This window comes from Geotrypetes seraphini, chromosome 1 (assembly GCF_902459505.1).
Source record: "Geotrypetes seraphini chromosome 1, aGeoSer1.1, whole genome shotgun sequence".
NCBI lineage: Eukaryota > Metazoa > Chordata > Amphibia > Gymnophiona > Dermophiidae > Geotrypetes > Geotrypetes seraphini.
Window position 1 is genome coordinate 472,547,316 of NC_047084.1, and position 19,487 is coordinate 472,566,802.

Consider the following 19,487-nt stretch of genomic DNA (forward strand, 5'->3'; position numbering starts at 1 on the left):
ATTAAATTTGCATTGTATGCAAGCTGAATGAGTGGATGGGATAAGGTTTAAACAATTATTATTATTACATGGTAGATGGTAAACTAACAGAAAATACAATAATAAGGAAATGCATAGATATCCTCAAAGCAGAGCAGAGAGATTTTCGAAAGAAATCCCTCTACACCTTGAGACAACTAAGATTAATCAGACCATACTTTCACCAGCACCACTTCACCCTAATTGTACAACTGATGATACTACCACAACTGGACTACTGCAACTCCATCTATACAGGACTCAACACTGCTTTAATCTACAAAATGCAACTCATCCAAAACACAGCTGTCAGATTAATCTTCAACCTGAGAAAATACGACTCGATTACAGCCTTCACCAGGCAACTGCACTGGCTACCCATCCCATCATGAATAACCTTCAAAACTTCAAGCATCATTCACCGTATACTTTATGGAAACTCCGTGCCTCCTCTCGTCCAACTCTTCTCCAAAGTATGGTCTACCTCCCGCAGAACCCTCAGCAGAATACTTCTAAATCTCCCCTCCACAAAAAATCTTCAATACAAATGTGTTTTCCACTCCATGCTCACCTTTCTTGGTGTAAAAACTTGGAATGACCTTACTGAAGCGATCAGAATGGAACCTAACCACACCATATTCCGGAAGAAATTGAAAACTCTGCTCTTTGACACTTAATCACCTATATCCTCCCCTTCCCCCTCTCCCTCTCCCCTCCTACCCTCCTCTTCTCTTCTCCCTCCCCTTTGCCCCCTCCATCCTCATCCCTCTCTATAAGTCGCCTTGAGCCTACCTAGGTATGAGCGATGCAGAAGCTGAAGATTAGATTAGATTAATGTATTTGAAATTAGGCTAGTAGAGTCCAAAAGAAAGACACTGCTTACATACCTGAAAGAAGTCATTGCTAAAGATCCCTTGTTTCAAGAAGAAAATGGCTTGCACCCAACATCAACAAAGTCCTAGGAAAAAGCAAAGTGAATGAAAAATAAGAGATGGAGTAATTCAAATTGCATGTGCACACATAAAGAGAATATAAAAGGGAAGATTAGGTTTTTACCTTGATAATCTTCTTTCCAATATAAAGAGACGTGAGTCTTGGCAAGTGGATTGCTTCCCTTCACCTGCAAGGATTGCACAAGGCATCATGTACATTTTTCAACCTTGCCTTCTTGTGTCACTGGGCAGTGCCTCAGCAACTCAGTTCATACCAAAGCAATGGATAACTCCTAAGAAGGATAACAAGGAGGGTATGGGGAACTCCCTGACAAATCAAGACTTTTCTGCTCTTCAACAATAACATTGAATCAGACCAATAGATATATAGCATAAATAAGGTGGAACCAAACAAGCCCCCTACTTGAGTGTAATCAGAACTAAGGTTTATGCCTCTCCTATAGTCTCCCTGATAGGTTTGTCTATAGAGCTAATGACTAGTTCTTTGTACTTGTTGAACCAAAGAACAAATCATCTTCATATTCTTTTGGTAACTCACAGACCCACATCTGTAGACACATATACCTATATGTCTGAGACAGAAAGCAAGATAAATAACAATCTGACAGGGCGGGCTGTCAATATGCATGCCTCTTTATACTGGAAATAAGATCAATACTTATCAATGTAAGAACCTAATCTTCCCTTCCAGTGAGTGTTGACAAGTGTGCCGTACCAAAGCAGTCCTCTGAGTTCCTCTGAGTCTAGGGTGGGTCAGATGAGCCTGATGTGAGCACTGAGGACCCAAATGTGATGTTCATTTGTGTTGTCACGTACACTCTATAAAACATTGCATGATATGAAATGAAGCAAAAAGTGTGGAATAACTTGTATGCTTCATGGCTCCACATCATTCTCTTCTTGGTTGGGCTGAGAACTTTTCAGTGGTTCCCTCCTATTGCAAGCTTGTGTATTGCCGCTGTTGACTTTTTGTAATTCCTTGTATGTTAGTCTTCCTATGGTAACAATGAGAGCTTTGCAAATTGTGCAAAATATTTTATATTAGCTTGGCTGTTGCTGTGTTATAAGAAAAATGATCATATTTTACTTGTATGCCAGACTGACGTTGTTGTTTGCATATAAAAACTTTGGGCCTGGTGTTCCTGATGCTGAATTAACTTGACACCAGTCAGCCGATCAACTTTGTACAATCCAGGAAGCCCTTTCAGGTGTTCCTTCAATAGGGAAGATACTGAGAAGTTTGGGACACCTTTTCAATGATTGCTGCTACCTGTCTGGTGGCATGTTCTTCAAGTGCAACTGCAATCTGAAATGGATTTGGTGGATTTTGGAAAATATTTCAAAGTGAATCTTTTTGAAGGACACCTTTGATCTCAATGTGTGATTTTAGTATGCATTTTTGTGTTTGTGGTTGTATATAGAATAGGTTTCTGCAATTGCTATTGTTTATCAAGCTGCTAGCTGGGATGTGGATCCAGGGCTGCCTATAGGGCAGTACTACCAATCCTGCATTCAGGGGCCCAGAGCTGACAGGGGGCCCGGGCCAGTAGCGTACCTATGGGGGGAGGTGCGCCCCGGGTGCACGCCCCAAGGGGGTGCACAGGAGAGAGAGCTGAACGGGGACGATGGGGGACCCACACGGTTAAATATAACTCGAGCCGGGAGGCTCGTCTTCTACTTCAACTGCCCTGCCGCTCACACAGCCGATCGGAAGTCTTCCCCGACGTCAGCGCTGAAGTCGGGGAAGACTTCTGGTTGGCTATGTGTGCGCGGCGGGACAGGCAGGAAATAGAAGACAAGCCTACGCGGCTCAAGCTACATTTTGCTGAGAAAGTTGCTAAGATGGGCTGGGAGGCAAACGGGGAACACAAAAGGGGAAGGGAGTGCGTTTTGGACACAAGGCATGAACTTGGGAGAGAGGAAGAGAGAGAAAGAGATGGTGAGGTGGGGGATGGAATGGGTTTTTGTACACAGAAGGCATGTACTTGGGAGAGAGGAAGGGAGGGAAAGAGATGCTGAGGTGGGGGAGGGAATGGGTTTTTGGACACAGAAGGCATGGATTTGGGAGAGAGGAAGGGAGGGAAAGAGATGCTGAGGTGGGGGAGGGAATGGGTTTTTGGACACAGAAGGCATGGACTTGGGAGAGAGGAAGGGAGGGAAAGAGATGCTGAGGTGGGGCATGGAATGGGTTTTTGGACACAGAAGGCATGGACTTGGGAGAAAGGAAGGGAGGGAAAGAGATGCTGAAGTGGGGGAGGGAATGGGTTTTTGGACACAGAAGGCATGGACTTGGGAGAGAGGAAGGGAGGGAAAGAGATGCTGAGGTGGGGGAGGGAATGGGTTTTTGGACACAGAAGGCATGGACTTGGGAGAGAGGAAGGGAGGGAAAGAGATGCTGAGGTGGGGGAGGGAATGGGTTTTTGGACACAGAAGGCATGGACTTGGGAGAGAGGAAGGGAGGGAAATAGATGCTGAGGTGGGGGAGGGAATGAGTTTTTGGACACAGAAGGCATGGACTTGGGAGAGAGGAAGGGAGGGAATAAGATGCTGAGGTGGGGGAGGGAATGCATTTTTGGACACAGAAGGCATGAACTTGGGAGAGAGGAAGGGAGGGAAAGAGATGCTGAGGTGGGGGAGGGAATGGGTTTTTGGACACAGAAGGCATGGACTTTGGAGAGAGGAAGGGAGGGAAATAGATGCTGAGGTGAGGGAGGGAATGGGTTTTTGGACACAGAAGGCATGTACTTGGGAGAGAGGAAGGGAGGGAAAGAGATGCTGAGGTGGGGGAGGGAATGTGTTTTTGGACACAGAAGGCAAGGACTTGGGAGAGAGGAAGAGAGGGAAAGAGATGGTTGTGTACACGGGGAATAGAAGAAAGGGGAATTTTTGGTCATAGGGAGGGAGTGAGGTACAGACAGTGGCATACCAAGGTGGGGGTGGGGGCGGTCTGCCCCAGGTTTACGCCCCAAGGGGGTGCACAGCTGGCCACCCTCCAGTGTTCTCCCTAGGCTGGCACACTGCGTCTCTTTAGCCACTTGAGTGCCACCGCCGCCATTGGGAACAGGCCGGTGCCAAGTTCTCCCTGCTTTTCCCTGTGGGGCCGAGCAACTCTCGCCACCCACGTCAATTCTGATGTCGGAGAGGACGTTCTGGACCAGCCAATCGCTGCCTGGCTGGCCCAGAACGTCCTCTCCGACGTTAGAATTGACGTTGAGTGGCGAGAGTTGGTCGGCCCCGCGGGGAAGAGAAGCAGGGCGAACTCGGCGCCGGCCTGTTCCCGATAGCGGCAGTGGCAGCCTATTCCCCAGTGGCGGTGGCAGCATTTTCCCAATGGTGGAGGCATAGGGGAGGGCAAGGAGAAAGAAAGAAAGGAGGGGACAGGGAGCCAGAAAAAAAAAAGAAAGGGGGCTGGGTGAAACAAAGAAAAATGGGGCACGGAGTGAGAGAAAGACAGACATACAGAATGAAAGGGGGTATGGAGAGAGAGAAAAAGAAAGAAAGAAAATGTTTGGGGAGGGAATGAGGTCTGGAGGAGAGGAAGCATACAAGAGGCTAAAAGAAGGGAAGAAATATTGGATGCACAGTCAGAAGAATAAAGTGCAACCAGAGACTGATGAAATTACCAAAGGTAGGAAAATGATTTTATTTTCAATTTAGTGATCAAAATGTGTCCGTTTTGAGAATTTATATATGCTGTCTATATTTTGCACTATGGCCCCCCTTTTACTAAACCGCAATAGCGTTTTTTAGCGCAGGGAGCCTATGAGCTTCAAGAGCAGCGTGGGGCATTCAGCGCAGCTCCCTGTGCTAAAAACCGCTATCGCGTTTTAGTAAAAAGGGAGGGGGAATATTTGTCTATTTTTGTATAGTTGTTACTGAGGTGACATTGCATAAAGTCATCTGCCTTGACCTCTTTGAAAACCCGCGGAATATAAATGATAATTAACATTTTTCTCTGCGTATAGCGTGCTTTGTGTTTTTAAAATTATATTGTTGGTAGATCATTTTGACTTGGCCACAAAGGTAAGGGGGAGGGAGGGGAGCTGCTGAAAGAGTCTACCTTGACGTGGTTGCAGGCTTACAAATTTTTTGGTCAAATAGTGTGGCGACAGAGAAAAGTATGTGTGTATTCGGCCCATGGAAGAAGAGGGGGCCAGGGGGGGAAGGGGTGCGTGGGGGGCCCAATAGGATTGCTCAGTAAGGGGCCCAGAAATTTCTGATGGCGGCCCTGTGTGGATCTTCATAGTCTCTCTCCTTGTCTTACATGCATTTTAGGAAATTGTTGAAATCTAGTTTGTTTGTGAAGTTCCTGGAGAATTGATCTGTAAATCACTGATTGTTCAGTTTCTTTAGTTTGTTAAACCTCATAGAACTGAGGTTTTACGATAAACAAATATGATTTTTATGTTATGTTCTATTGTGTGCTTTTGATACAATTGTGCTGTGCTGTGCTGTATTACATGTTTTATGATATTATTTCTTATAATTGATTTATCAACTAGTCAGAATTATGGATGAGAGGGTTATAAATAAATGATTGCTCTTTTATTCCAATGTTAGAACCTTTAATATGTAAATAGTAGTAAAGATATAATATTAATATTTTGTTCTTGTTTTGCTGTCCCTTTTTATTTTATTTATTTTGCTTTTGCTCTGTCTGGGGTTTTTTTTTTCCTTATTTTTTTTCCTGCAGGAATTGGACAAGGAGTCCCAGTGGTGGCTCTCATTGTGGAAGGAGGACCAAATGTTATCTCAATTGTCTTAGAATACCTACGGGACAGTCCGCCAGTACCTGTTGTGGTTTGTGATGGCAGTGGACGTGCTTCTGACATCCTTGCCTTTGGTCATAAATATTCAGAGGAAGGAGGGTAGGTATACTAAAAGAAAAAAAGATTCTGTGTGTGCAGATTGTTCTCTTATGCATGAAATATTAAGCCTTAGCGTGACTTAGCAATATGAAATGTTCTGTGTCATTTACGTCACGGTAATACATGATAATAATGGAAGGCTTTCCAATGCAGGCCAGCACTGATTAGATCCTTCCTTTCCCCCTAAATTCCCATACAGCATACTATTAAATGTCAAAAGGCAGAAGGGATATTATAAAAAAATTATGGAAGTTTGGGGTGCATTAACTAAATATTGTAAAGATTGATTTATTTGTATAACTGAGGAAAAGATGCACATCCGGAGAAGGGGGAGGGGGGTATATTTGGCATTTGTTAAGAAGTATAGAAGGGTTGATTACAAATATTTTATGAGATGTTGGTTAATGGGAAGTGGGTGTGAGAAAATAAGTCTTGTTTTTATTCTATTGAGTATATTGTGCTGTAATGATAATATTTTATGTAAATGCATCGTCTTTCGTGCACAATTAAAGTTTTAAAAATGAATAAAGAATTTTAAAAAAATGTCAACAGGCAGGACAGTACCTAAACATCCAACTTACTTGACTTCCTGTAACAGTATTTCAGGCTATGAAGAGTTCACCCAGCTCCTCACCTCTATAAGAACATAAGAACATAAGCAGTGCCTCCGCCGGGTCAGACCATAGGTCCATCCTGCCCAGCAGTCCGCTCCCGCGGCGGCCCAGGTCACGACCTGTCTAAATCACCAGAAGGGGCCCCCATGCCACCTCGGTTTCCTAATTGAGTCCTATCTTCCCATCAACGTCCTAGCCCTCCGGTCTTGCACCTGCACGACCTGGTTGGGTTTCTACATTTATTTTCTGGTTAGCTTTCTCAGTATCCCATGATCCCTTTATCCCTCAGGAGCTAACTTCTCCTTACATCATGTATTTTTGCCTAACAAACACAGGTCAGAAAGTAAAAGTGCTAACTGGCATCGCCGTATCGAAAGGGCGACCTCCCTTCTGCTCACCCCTGTCCCCTAACCCCCCCCCCCCCCCCGCTTCTTCGTTGATTGGCCCTTCCTTATCCTCCCTTCCCCTCCCCCCTCCCATCCTTTCGCTCCGGCTTCGGCCGATTTGGCCGCGCTCCTCCCTAAACGGGATCGGAGCTTGTTCTTAACTGGCATTATCTGGTGGAATGCAAACATGCATGCTTCATATGTTGAAGCAACTAGAGTCAGATGATGTGTCATTTTCTTTGACATTTGTGCAGAATAGGAAATTTATGGATTGAAGCTACACACTTCACACCAGACTCTGTTTCCTTTCCATTCTTTTTCATCCATCCATTATTTAAAACAGAAGACGATAGAACAGACTTTGGTGTCCTTTTACCAAACTGTGGTTAAAAGTGGCCTTAGTGGTCATTCATGGGCCATTCGTGTGCACTAAGGCCATTTTTACTGCTGAGGTAAACTGGCAGGTTTTTCTATTTTCCACATTAATGGCAATGCATTAATTTTACCATACAACCATACAATTTAGTTTAGTGAAAAACACTCAAACAAAATTATTAAATTGTGTACAGTAAAAGGTCATACATGAGAGACTTACTTAACATAAAAAAAAGCATGGAGAAAAAAAGACTCGGACTAACATGACCATTCATATAGTACTATGCAGCTGTCATGAATACTATCATTAAAAAAGGAAACATTGGTAGTGTTTTATCCCTTCACTTCTTCAAAATGAGTGAAATCACTCCACACTCATACAAAAAGCGCTTCCTCTTCACACCAAAATAACTTTAAATATAGTTGTTCAAGACTATCTTTTCAATATCTCATGCGCTAGGGAGTTTTCTTAAACTTCAAAAACTAACACCAACCAGGAGAGCAATTCAGCGGTAGCAATTAAGAAGACCAACTCAGTCGTAAGAGACACTATTAAACGTGTGTACTGAGGAATCCCCCGAGGAAAATTTAAGCACACAAGGAATCCTGGTTTTTTCAAGTCCTTAAGCTTTATATTGTAGTAACTGCTCTCTGGGACTACACAAAACCAGGGTTTTGTTTTGTTTTACTAATCACAGTTTATGGATATCACCGTGCAGAAAATTTATCACTTAAAAATGTGAATTGGTTCAAAAAATCTTCTGTAGAATCATAAATCCTTCGATACCTCAGAAACTGGGAGCCAGGAAGACTATTTTTCAATTGTGTAGGGTGCATGCTTGAATAATGATGCATTGTATTTCAATCAAAGGGGTTATATGATGCACTGTTGTCACAAACTGTTGGTCCATCCTTGTTGCTTTCACATCTAAGAATTGTATTTTTAAAAAATCAAATGTTTACATTCCATAAGGTAAATTTTGAAAATAGGACTGTCAAGGAGGTTAGAGCTCAATGACCATAATACTCATGCAGGTTAATGGGTATGAGTTATCAGAAAGTAGTGGCTGCAATAATCTAATCTTTGATTTAAGCTATTGAGGGTAGATAAAAGTAGTGTTGTTGCACTGCGAGCCCTTCTAAAACCATATTGATAAGGATTTAATAGGTCAGCTTTTTTTGCCAAAAGTATTAGCTTGATTCAGAACCACTCTCTCAATGACCTTAGCAATTGCTCTAAGTATAGAAATAGGATGATAATTAGCAGGGTTTGCAGGATCTAATGGTGCCTTTTTAAGCAGAAATCAAACTATAGTTCTTAAGTGCTAAAACAAAGTCATTTTTAATGTAATTTTTCCAAGGCAAGTTACATCCATGTACAGTAGGTATTTTTCCTTTCCATAATGGGCTCATAGTAACATAGTAGATGACGGCAGATAAAGACCCGAATGGTCCATCTAGTCTGCCCAACCTAAGTCAATCTAAAAACCATAACCTAAGGGGGTAATTCTATAACTTGATACCTGAGAGGGTACATGAACAAAACATTCAAGATACTGAAGGGAATAGACTTAGTAGATAAAAACAGGTTGTTCACCCTCTCCAAGGTAGGGAGAGCGAGAGGGCACTCTCTAAAGTTGAAAGGGGATAGATTCCGTTCAAACGCAAGGAAGTTTTTCTTCACCCAGAGAGTGGTGGAAAACTGGAACGCTCTTCCGGAGGTGGTTATAGGGGAAAACACCCTCCAGGGATTCAAGACAAAGACAAGTTCCTGCTGAACCAGAATATATGCAGGTAGGGCTGGTCTCAGTTAGGACACTGGTCTTTGACCTAGGGGCCGCAGCGGGAGCTTACTGCTGGGCACAATGGACCACTGGTCTGACCCAGCAGTGGCAATTCTTATGTTCTTATGTTCACCCGCTGAGTGCTGATTCTATAAAGGAATCTGTAAGCCAAAAGGACACCCAAATTGGTGCAGCTAAATTTAAGTGCAACCATTTTTGCCAGGCCAATGGGTGCACTTAAGTGCACCATGCAAAGTGCATAATTTACAGTATTTTATAACTCATGCATATAAGAGGAGAAAAGTCCATAGTCCACCCATACTCTGCCCACAAATATGCCCCCTTGACATTGCATGCTATAGCACTTCATAGCAGTGATATAACGAGGGAAGTTGGGGCCCGTGGCGGTGGCACTCAATATCACCCCACAATTCTTCCCTGCCACTTGAGCACCTCTCCACCCCCACATACCTCTTGAAATGCTTGCCAGCATGAGCAGCATCTTCCACCTGCTGCTCATGATGGCCTAAGCTCCTTTCTGATGTTACATCCTGGTCCCGCAACCAGGAAATGACATCAGAAGGGAGCAGAGGCAGGCACAAGCAGCAAGTGGAAGATACTGCTTGTGACTGTGAACATTTAAAGAGGTACATGAGAGGATGGCATCAGCGCCGGCACCCCTCCCCCTGTGAAGATGGTGCCTGGGGAGGTCCGCCCCCCTCCCCCACTTACTAAGCCATTATTTAGGTATGACTTTATAGAATAGCACCCAGGGCCAGATTCAGTATATGGCACCCAAAAATAGGCGCTAGGAAAATTCCATGCTCAACACTATTCTATAAAGAGCACTCCGGGTTTAGCATTCTTTATAGAATAGAGCTTAGCATAGATTCCCATGCCCAACTTTGAGTGTGAGGACGTACATCAACTGAAATCAAGGCAGCTTGGGACAAGTACATTGGATCTCTTAGGGAGAGGAGAGGATAGTAGATGGTTTGGTTAGGCAGACTGGATAGGCCATATGGTCTTTATCTGCCTTCATTTATCTCTGTTTATAACTGAAACCTGTTGTAAATCCTGGCATGCAAGTCGGAGGTGCATCCCTCATATTCTATGATACTGCACCCAAACATGCAGAACACCACCCCTGTAAGGGCACGAGAAAACTAACAAGTAGTGCCTTGGGTGTTTGAGGTCTGGTAATAAAATCTACTTGACATGAGTTTGTTCTCCATTGCATTCAAGTTAGTTTATTGAACATCTCTGAATTTTTCCTTATTCAGTTGACTTGTCAATAAAGTTGGTTTTTTTGTGGGTTTATTTTTAAAAACCCACGCAGAACACCACTGACCCATCCATACCCCTTCCATGGCCATGCCACCTTTTGGGTAACATGCTATGATAGTTAGACGCCCAGCATTATAGAATAGCATGCAGGCAAATGCACACAGAAACCCTAATTGGTACCAATAAGCATCAATAACTGAAAGCTAATGGCTTGTTAACCCATTAAGTTGTGCGCGTATCTCTGGATCATGCCCAAATTTGGGTAACCTTTGCAGAATCTGGAGGCTAGAGTGCTTATATATAAGACTGCCAATTTTGGCTCCTCTAATGCACACAAGTGGGAAAAAAATAGACACCAGGTTATAGAATTGCCATTCAAATTTGTACCTCAGGCAGTGGAGGGTTAAGTGACTTAAACTAGGTCATATACATGGCTCCCAGTTGGCTATCTGGCAATATTAAATGGGAACATATGAGAAGGACAAGCACTACTGTTTCAAAGCTCAGAGACTTGTAACTCTGAAGAGGGGAAGATGATCCTCTCTTAGGAAAAGAGTTTTACATCCAATCATGGCTAGAAATGCAGTAAGAGCAAGTCCAACTCAAGAAGGCAACTGTTTGTAATGCTCGCAATACTAATGTGTAAGTTGGTTCGTTTTTTTGAAAAAAAGTAGGAGATTGCATTCAGGTTGTACAGAGAGTGTACTTATCTTGTAAGCATAAAGCTATATTCAGGGTCCCGACGCGGCCCCGTTTCGGCGTCTGCTTCAGGAGACCCCGCCACACACACAAAATACTTGCAAAAGAGTCACACTAATAAAGGTGTTCAAACTGCGGTCGGTCAAACAATAGAAAACTTCTGTGCAACCTATTGTTTGACCGACCGCAGTTTGAACACCTTTATTAGTGTGACTCTTTTGCAAGTATTTTGTGTGTGTGGCGGGGTCTCCTGAAGCAGACGCCGAAACGGGGCCGCGTCGGGACCCTGAATATAGCTTTATGCTTACAAGATAAGTACACTCTCTGTACAACCTGAATGCAATCTCCTACTTTTTTTCAAAAAAACGAACCAACTTACACATTAGTATTGCGAGCATTACAAACAGTTGCCTTCTTGAGTTGGACTTGCTCTTACTGCATTTCTAGCCATGATTGGATGTAAAACTCTTTTCCTAAGAGAGGATCATCTTCCCCTCTTCAGAGTTACAAGTCTCTGAGCTTTGAAACAGTAGTGCTTGTCCTTCTCATATGTTGGCTATACTGAGTGAGTCAGTCTTTATTCTGCCATTTAAAGTTTTTTCTGACTCTGGCTGATACATTGTCCCTGTTGTTGTGGAAAAATATTAAATGGGAGACAGCTGGCTAGCTCTTCATGAATATCTGATTTATGGATTGGCCAGTGACCAACTCTGTCATGTGACATAGCTGGGACCACTGCTATTCAATATATTTATTAATGACTTGGAAACAGGGACAACGTGTAAAGATATAAAATTCGCGGATGACAAAAAACTCTCCGGCAAGGTTGGATCTATAGAGGAATGTAAAGAACTTCAAAGAGACCTGAACAAACTGAGTGAGTGGGCAAACAAATGGCAGATGAGCTTCAATGTAGAGAAATGTAAAGTTATGCACATAGTGAAAGGGAACCCGATGTACAGTTACACAATGGGGAGGATAATATTGGAGGAAGGCAACCTAGAAAAGGACTTGGGGGTTTTGGTGGATAAAACAATGAAACCGGCGGCACAATGCGCAGCGGCCTCAAGAAAGGCGAACAGAATGTTGGGCATTATCAAAAAAGGTATCACTACCAGAACCAAGGAAGTTATCCTCCCACTGTATAGGACGATGGTGCAACCACATCTGGAATACTGCGTTCAGTATTGGTCGCCGTACCTTAAGAAGGATATGGCGATACTCGAGAGGGTCCAGATACTCGAGAGGGTCCAGAGAAGAGCTACAAAAATGATAAGGGGCATGGAAAACCTCTCATATGCTGAGAGGCTGGAGGAGCTGGGGCTCTTTTCCCTGGAAAAGCGGAGACTTAGAGGGGATATGATAGAAACTTATAAGATCATGAAGGGTATAGCGAAGGTAGAGAGGGACAGGTTCTTCAGACTGGCAGGGGCAACAAAAACTAGAGGGCACTCAAAAAAATTGAAGGGAGATAGGTTCAGAACATATGCTAGGAAGTTGTTCTTCACTCAGAGGGTGGTGGACACCTCGAACGCGCTTCCAGAGGAGGTGGTAAAGCAGAGTACGACTTTGGGTTTCAAAAAGGGATTGGATGAGTTCCTGAAGGAAAAGGGGATCCAGGGGTACAATTAGAGGGTTACTATACAGCACAAAATGCTTTAGAGTACTAGATCATTACAGGTCATTGACCTTGGGGGCCGCCGCGGGAGCGGACTGCTGGGCATGATGGACCTAAGGTCTGACTCGGCAGAGGCAATGCTTATGTGCTTATGTACTGCTAATGTTCAGCGGCTTGGCAGATAACTTTGACAGCCAGGTAGAGCCACCTAAAAGGGTAGTCTAGCTTTGGCTATTAAGACTTAGCCAACCAGCTGCTGAATATTATCCTAGCCAGCTATGTCAATCACTGGATAAGGAGCCGGCATTGAATTTCTGGTATCTCCATGAACTGCAGGAGATCGCTGGTGACCTCCCAGAGTCTGAATATCGGGGGGATTGTTGCTTAAATTTAAGCATATTTTGGCCACCTGAGCCTGTATTCTAAAGAGAACAGTGGGCATCTACTTTTCTTTATAGAATAGGTATCATAATCAACACCTTTTATAGTCGCCCTGTTATAGAATTATCCTTCTTATCCAGGATGTCTTACAAAGCCTTAGGGACATGCATAGACCAAAAAGTTGTGATTGTTTTTGGAATTTTTTAACCTTCCTATGTTTTGTGGTGTTTATTTCTTGTTCATTTCACACATTTAGGGCTTCTTATCATTTCTATAGCACTACTAAACATACGCAGTGCTGTACAGTATTCTCCCGCAAATTTGCGGTTCGCGGTTTCACTCATTCATGGTTTTCTCCGACCGCCTCTTCCTGTACTAAAGTCAGGCTACACCAATCAGGAGCTGCATGTCAAAGCAGCTCCTGCTTGGTGTACCCCGACTTTAGTACAGGAAGAGGCAGTCGGAGCATACCGCGAGTGATTTCCTTCACTCGCCGGCACTCCAACTGCCCTCTTCTGCCTCTCCAGATGAAAAACCAAGATTCATGGTTTTTCAATATTCACAGGGGTTCCTGTATATCAAAACAGAAGAGATTGCAATCTAGGCAAGACAGATAAACTGGACAAAAAGGTGCATCAATACACTATTCGGTTACAGTATACTAAAGTGAACTAATTTAATGTGGGCTAAAGTGAACTAATTTAATGTGGACAAATGCAAAGTGATGCGCATTGGGAAAATGACCCAAGTCACAGTTACCGGATGCTAGGGTCCACCTTGGGGGTTAGCGCCCAAGAAAAGGATCTGAGTATCATCGTAGACAATACGATTAAACCGTCCGTCCAATGTGCGGCAGTGGCCAAGAAGGCAAACAGGATGCTATGAATTATTTAAAAAGAGATGGTTAACAAGACTAAGAATGTTATAATGCCCCTGTATCGCTCCATGGTATGACCTCATCTGGAGTATTGCATTCAATTCTGGTCTCCTTATCTCAAGAAAGATATAGTGGCACTAGATAAGGTTCAAAGAAGAACGACCAAGATGGTAAAGGGGATGGAACTCCTCTCGTATGAGGAAAGACTAAAACGGTTAAGGTTCTTCAGCTTGGAAAAGAATCGGCTGAAGGGAGATATGATTGAAGTCTACAAAATCCTGAGTGGAGTAGAACGGGTACAAGTGGATCTATTTTTCACTAGGACACTTGAAGTTACAGGGAAATATTTTTAAAACGAATAAGAGGAAACATTTTTTCACTTGGAGAATAGTTAAGCTCTGGAATGCATTGCCAGAGGTTGTGGTAACAGCGGATAGTGTAGCTGGTTTAAGAAAGGTTTGGACAGTTTCCTGGAGGAAAAGCCCATAGTCTGTTATTGAGAAAAACATGGGGGAAGCCTTTGCTTGCCTTGGATCGGTAGCATGGAATGTTACTACTCCTTGGGTTTTGGCCAGGTACTAGGGACCTGGATTGGCCATCATGGCTCTGGGCTTGATGGACCATTGGTCTGACCCAGTAGGACTATTCTTATGCGTTCTTATGCACTAACAGATTTAGTGTGCACTATTGATTAGCATGCACTAAATGCCATACAATCCATTATATTCCTATGGGCTTCTTAGAATTTAGCATGTGATAGTTGTTAGCACATGCTAAATCCATTAGTTCACCTTAGAAAAAGGAACCCTTAGTTTAATTTTAACAATTAATACATGTAAGAACTTTTTTACACCTTACAAGGGATGTTAAATAATTTATCTCAGTAGGAAAGAAAAGAGTTGTTTTTGGGTTTTTTTTTTAAATGTTGTTTTATTTTTCATACAGTTCATCCACTTTTCCTGCAATGACTTTAACCCCTTTGAAAATAATTCTTCTGTTTGACCTTTAAACCCGGATGTCACAGCTTCCTTGACATCTTCTTCACTTGAAAACCGCTGTCCAAGGAGAGATTTCTTCAGCTATTTGGGAAACCTAAATTTGTCTGTCTGACAAAATTAAATCCTTGACTTCCACATTTCGGTAGCAATTGCTTCCACAGGACGTCCAGTGTAAGGGTCATCTACAATTGACCCTCTACCCCACTTAAACTGCTTGCTCCAAAATTTTACTTTGTAGGATGATGGGGCAGACTCACCATAAACTGCAGTCATGTATTCATGGATTGCGTTTGGCTTTTTCCCTTTTGTGAGAAATTTTATCACTGCTCCAAATCTAGCACTATCTTATTTGATTCGCACAAGGACTCTCCTGACATCTTGTCTCTTTGAATGTTAGACTCGCACTGTGCCACAACTGTGCATGAATAATCTTGAGATATGTCACAACATACACAGACTTGTTTCAACACACTTGCTACTTTTGTTCATACTCGGGTAGATAAATTATTGAACGCCCCTCATAAATTACCTCTGAAAGAGCAGTTCAGTTTCCTTCCAGCATCGCACAACCGAGTGAGTTTGAATTACATGCTGTCCAAACTCCACTGTTCACAAAGTCTCATAAGAACTGTGCAGTAATTTGTACATTGTCAGTTCAAACTCACTGAGTGGCAAGTGGTGCAGGTTAAAAAAAACACCCCAGCTATTCCAGAGGCAGCAATGGCAGCAAGCCAGCAAAGAAGGAAGGAGGACAATGTGTAAAGGTAGAGTTACCAGATTTTCCTTTTGGAAAATCCGGACTCCCATAGCCCCGCCACCAGGCCCGCCTAGTTCTGCCCTTCCCCGCCCATATTCCTCCCCCAAGCCTGCCCTAACCCTGCCCCCCACTGCGTGTCCCCACTTCGGTCACTGTGCTGTGGCCACTGCAGGGGAGACAACAGATTGTAAATGATTTTTGCAGCCCCCATCTTCCCTGCTCCCTATTCAGCTACACAGCCATCAGGACGTTTCTGTCCTCTTTCTCTGCCTCTAAGAGTAGCTACACATAAAAAAAAAATTCCAAGCTATTCTTTTTCTTTTTGAAGAGGAACACATCCTAAGTCCATGATTAAAATGCAATTATACTCGTGCACTCCTTAGTGTCTCTTCTTCTGCATAAATGGATGTTAAAATTGAAAAATGCACCCAACCTGAGCACTTTGTGAAAAAAGAAGCATTCCCTAATTGCTGTGAAACATTATGTAATTGGCATGCAATCATTATCCGATCTGGGTCACAAAAACTCCATGCTACCCAGTGCAGCGGTCTTCAATCCACTGAATACTTTGCTCTCAATATTGGCAAGTTGTTCATTCTGCCAGCCAAACATTCTCTTGTTGGCTCCCAGCACTGTGTCTGGATTTGGAATATGCAAACATACAAGGAACCAATCCTAACACTGAGATCATTACATCTTTCTGGTTGCCAAAAAGTGGCTGGTTTAATGAATACACAATCTGTTGTGTGCAAATATGAGAAGGAGATTTTGAAGACTACAGAAGGGAACTGTTAACCAACTATTAATGAAATACTTATATATCCGTATCTACCTATATCCATCTATCCATCTATCTATAGCAGTGTGTGCCACAGCAAAATGGTGTGCCACGAAAGATTCCTGAATTTTATTTTATTTTATTTTTATAAATTCCTTTCACACTCATAAGTATACACAAGAATAGATGGCATGTACGTCACATATGCAAGAGTCTTTCAATGTTATGAGCATCTATGTGCATAAGGATACAACCGCCCTGACAAGCATCATTCTTTGATGTGATTGGTCCTTGAAAACTAAAGGCAAGTAATTTTATTTTTTATGTTGCTTTGAGCTTGAGTAAATTTGCTACTCTGGGAAAGGAAAGTGGAAACTTGTTTAGTATTCAAACGTAATGCTCTGAAAGCAAAATTTTTTTTATTTATTTAATTTATTTATAATCTGTATAAAAAGCACGTGGCTCACAATAAAACATACATAATAATAAAAACAAACTCAATTATCAAAGTAAACAGAATCAGTGAAGTTGTCCTATCCAATTTGATCTTAATCTAGTCTCCAAAGGTCATATTTCATCATCATTACATTACATTAGTGATTTCTATTCCGCCATTACCTTGCGATTCAAGGCGGATTCCAACATTCAAGATTTATATATCAACCAAATGAATTTTGCAGCCTAAGGGCCACTGCGGAAGTGGACTGCTGGGCACGATGGACCACTGGTCTGACCCAGTAGCGGCAATTCATATGTTCTTTAACAATGAAATACATTTTAAGTAATTTCCTAAATTGTAACGCATTTTTGCACAATCTTATTATTCCTGATATCTCATTCTACAAGATTGGGCCGACAACAGAGAAAGAGGATTTTATAGTACTAATATACTTTACTTCATCTCTTTTTCGTACATCTAACAACATGCAGTCTTCTGATCTTAACGATCTACTTGGTCTATATAAGGCTAGGCATTTACTAATATAATCTGGTAGGATACCATACATTCCTTGTTGAACTATCTTCAGAATTTTAAATTGTACACAAAGATGTACCGGTGGCAGATGAAGTTTCTTTAGAATTGGAGTGATATGTTCAAAACGGGATTTCCCCGGCAAAATCCAAGTTGCTGAATTCTGTACAATCTACAGAGCTTTCTTACTGATAGCCGGTAGTCCCAGGAAAATACTATTACAGTAGTCAAGTTTTGATAGTACCATAGATTGTAAGACTTGTCTAAAGTCCCAGCCAGTCATGACATTTCTCAATTGGGATAGCTTCTCGTCACAAAATAAGCTAACTGTACTACTCTTGCCACTTGCAGTTTTAGAGACAATTTTGCATTTAATAGCACTTCCTGGGGCCATAGGTGCTCATATCGGTCACCTACAATCATTATTTCAGTCTTGTCAACATTCAGTTTAAACACACTGTCATGCATCCAATTATTGATTTTATCCAAAAGATGGACTGGCGTTAAACCTCAAGTATATTGAACTCTGGAAAGAATTTAACTGGTTAACCAAGGGGAACAAGAACCCCAGTGCCATGCTCTTCATTACCCTCATAACAATATTCATCTATAAGTTAGGTCTGTTCATATAATGCCAACTATATAGCTGGGACTAGATTCTTTATATGGCGCCAATATAATGAGCACTAAGATTCTATTCTGTAAACAGTATTCCAAGTCGGGCGCCATTTATAAAATTGCATTTGGCTCTGGAATCCACGCCGAATTTTGGGAGTGAGAATTTTCACCAACTGAAACCTGGTAAAAACCCTTGCACCTAAATTGGGTGTGGAACTGCCTTATTCTGTATTACCGTGCAAATTCCAGAAAGGACCCTGACCCACCCACTTCCCTCCCATGGTCTTCAAGTTTCAAGTTTCAAGTTTATTAGGATTTTATATACCGCCTATCAAGGTTATCTAAGCGGTTTTTTACAATCAGGTACTCAAGCATTTTCCCTCTCTGTCCCGGTGGGCTCACAATCTATCTAATGTCTTACCCCCCTTTTCAGATCCAAGCTTAAAATATTAAGATAGTGACTATAATGAGGCACACATAAATTCAAATTATTGCCAATTAGCGCCAATGATTGTTAGCACCCAGTAATTGGTACTAATTTCTTATCATGCAATTACATTGCGCACACAAATTGGGCACATGCCCAAATCAGCTCAGGCAATTTTGAGCGCCATATAAAGAATTGGGAAGTTGATGTGCTTTGGCCTAAGTGTCAAACAGATACATCTAACTTATAAGACACTATAAGTTAACAGTGTGCTCTGCAAATACTCAGCCCAGACTCCACCTCTGTGTATTCCAAACTGTAAAATAGGTATTAATTAGATACATTTGTATTTTTTTAAGTGTTTAGGTAGAATTTGGTCTTTACATACAGACATGAGTGTGTGCATATGCACATACCATACACTGGCATAGCGAGGGTGAGAGGCACCCTTGCCCTCTTCTCTGCTCGCGCCCCTGCTCCATCCCTGACCCCCACCCCCCCTCTCCTCCGCCAAGTCCACGTCTCTTCCCTGTTTAGTTTCCCTGGTGTGAGAAACATCTCCAACTTGCTGCCTGTGCCGGCGTCGGCTCTCCTTTTCATGTCACTTCCTAGTCATGTGACCTGGAAGTAATGTCGGAGGGAAACGCCGAGGCCAGTGTAAGCAGCAGGTTGGAGTTTCTCACACTGGCACAGAGCTAGAGGTACGGTGAGAAGGAAGTGAAGGCGCACATATGACCGGGGAGGAGTGGCTCGCAACCTTGGGATGATCTTTGACTCCTCTCTCTCCTCCTCTGCTCAGATCTAACAGGCTGCCAAATCCTGTCACTTCCTCCTCTATAACATTACCAAAATCCATCCTCTTCTCTCTGAACACACGACCAAAACCCTTGCCAACGCTCTCATCATCTCACGCTTAGACTACTGCAACGTAGTTCTCTCCGGCCTCCCACGCAACCTGTCTCTCACCTCTTTAATCAGTTCAAAATGCTGCTGTGCAACTCATATTCCGTGAGAGCCGCTATTCTCACATTACCCCTCTCCTCAAGTTGCTTCATTGGCACCCCATCCATTTCCGA

The 19,487-nt window shown here is 42.7% G+C and overlaps 1 protein-coding gene across 1 annotated transcript in view; it reads left to right on the plus strand.

Annotated features, from left to right (window-relative positions):
- The window catches only part of TRPM3 (transient receptor potential cation channel subfamily M member 3), a 492,536-nt gene that overhangs the window by 264,263 nt on the left and 208,786 nt on the right, over positions 1–19,487 (plus strand). Inside the window, exon 7 of the mRNA XM_033962555.1 lies at positions 5,665–5,839. Coding sequence (XP_033818446.1) covers positions 5,665–5,839 — 175 coding nt within the window. The remainder of the gene's footprint in view (positions 1–5,664; positions 5,840–19,487) is intronic.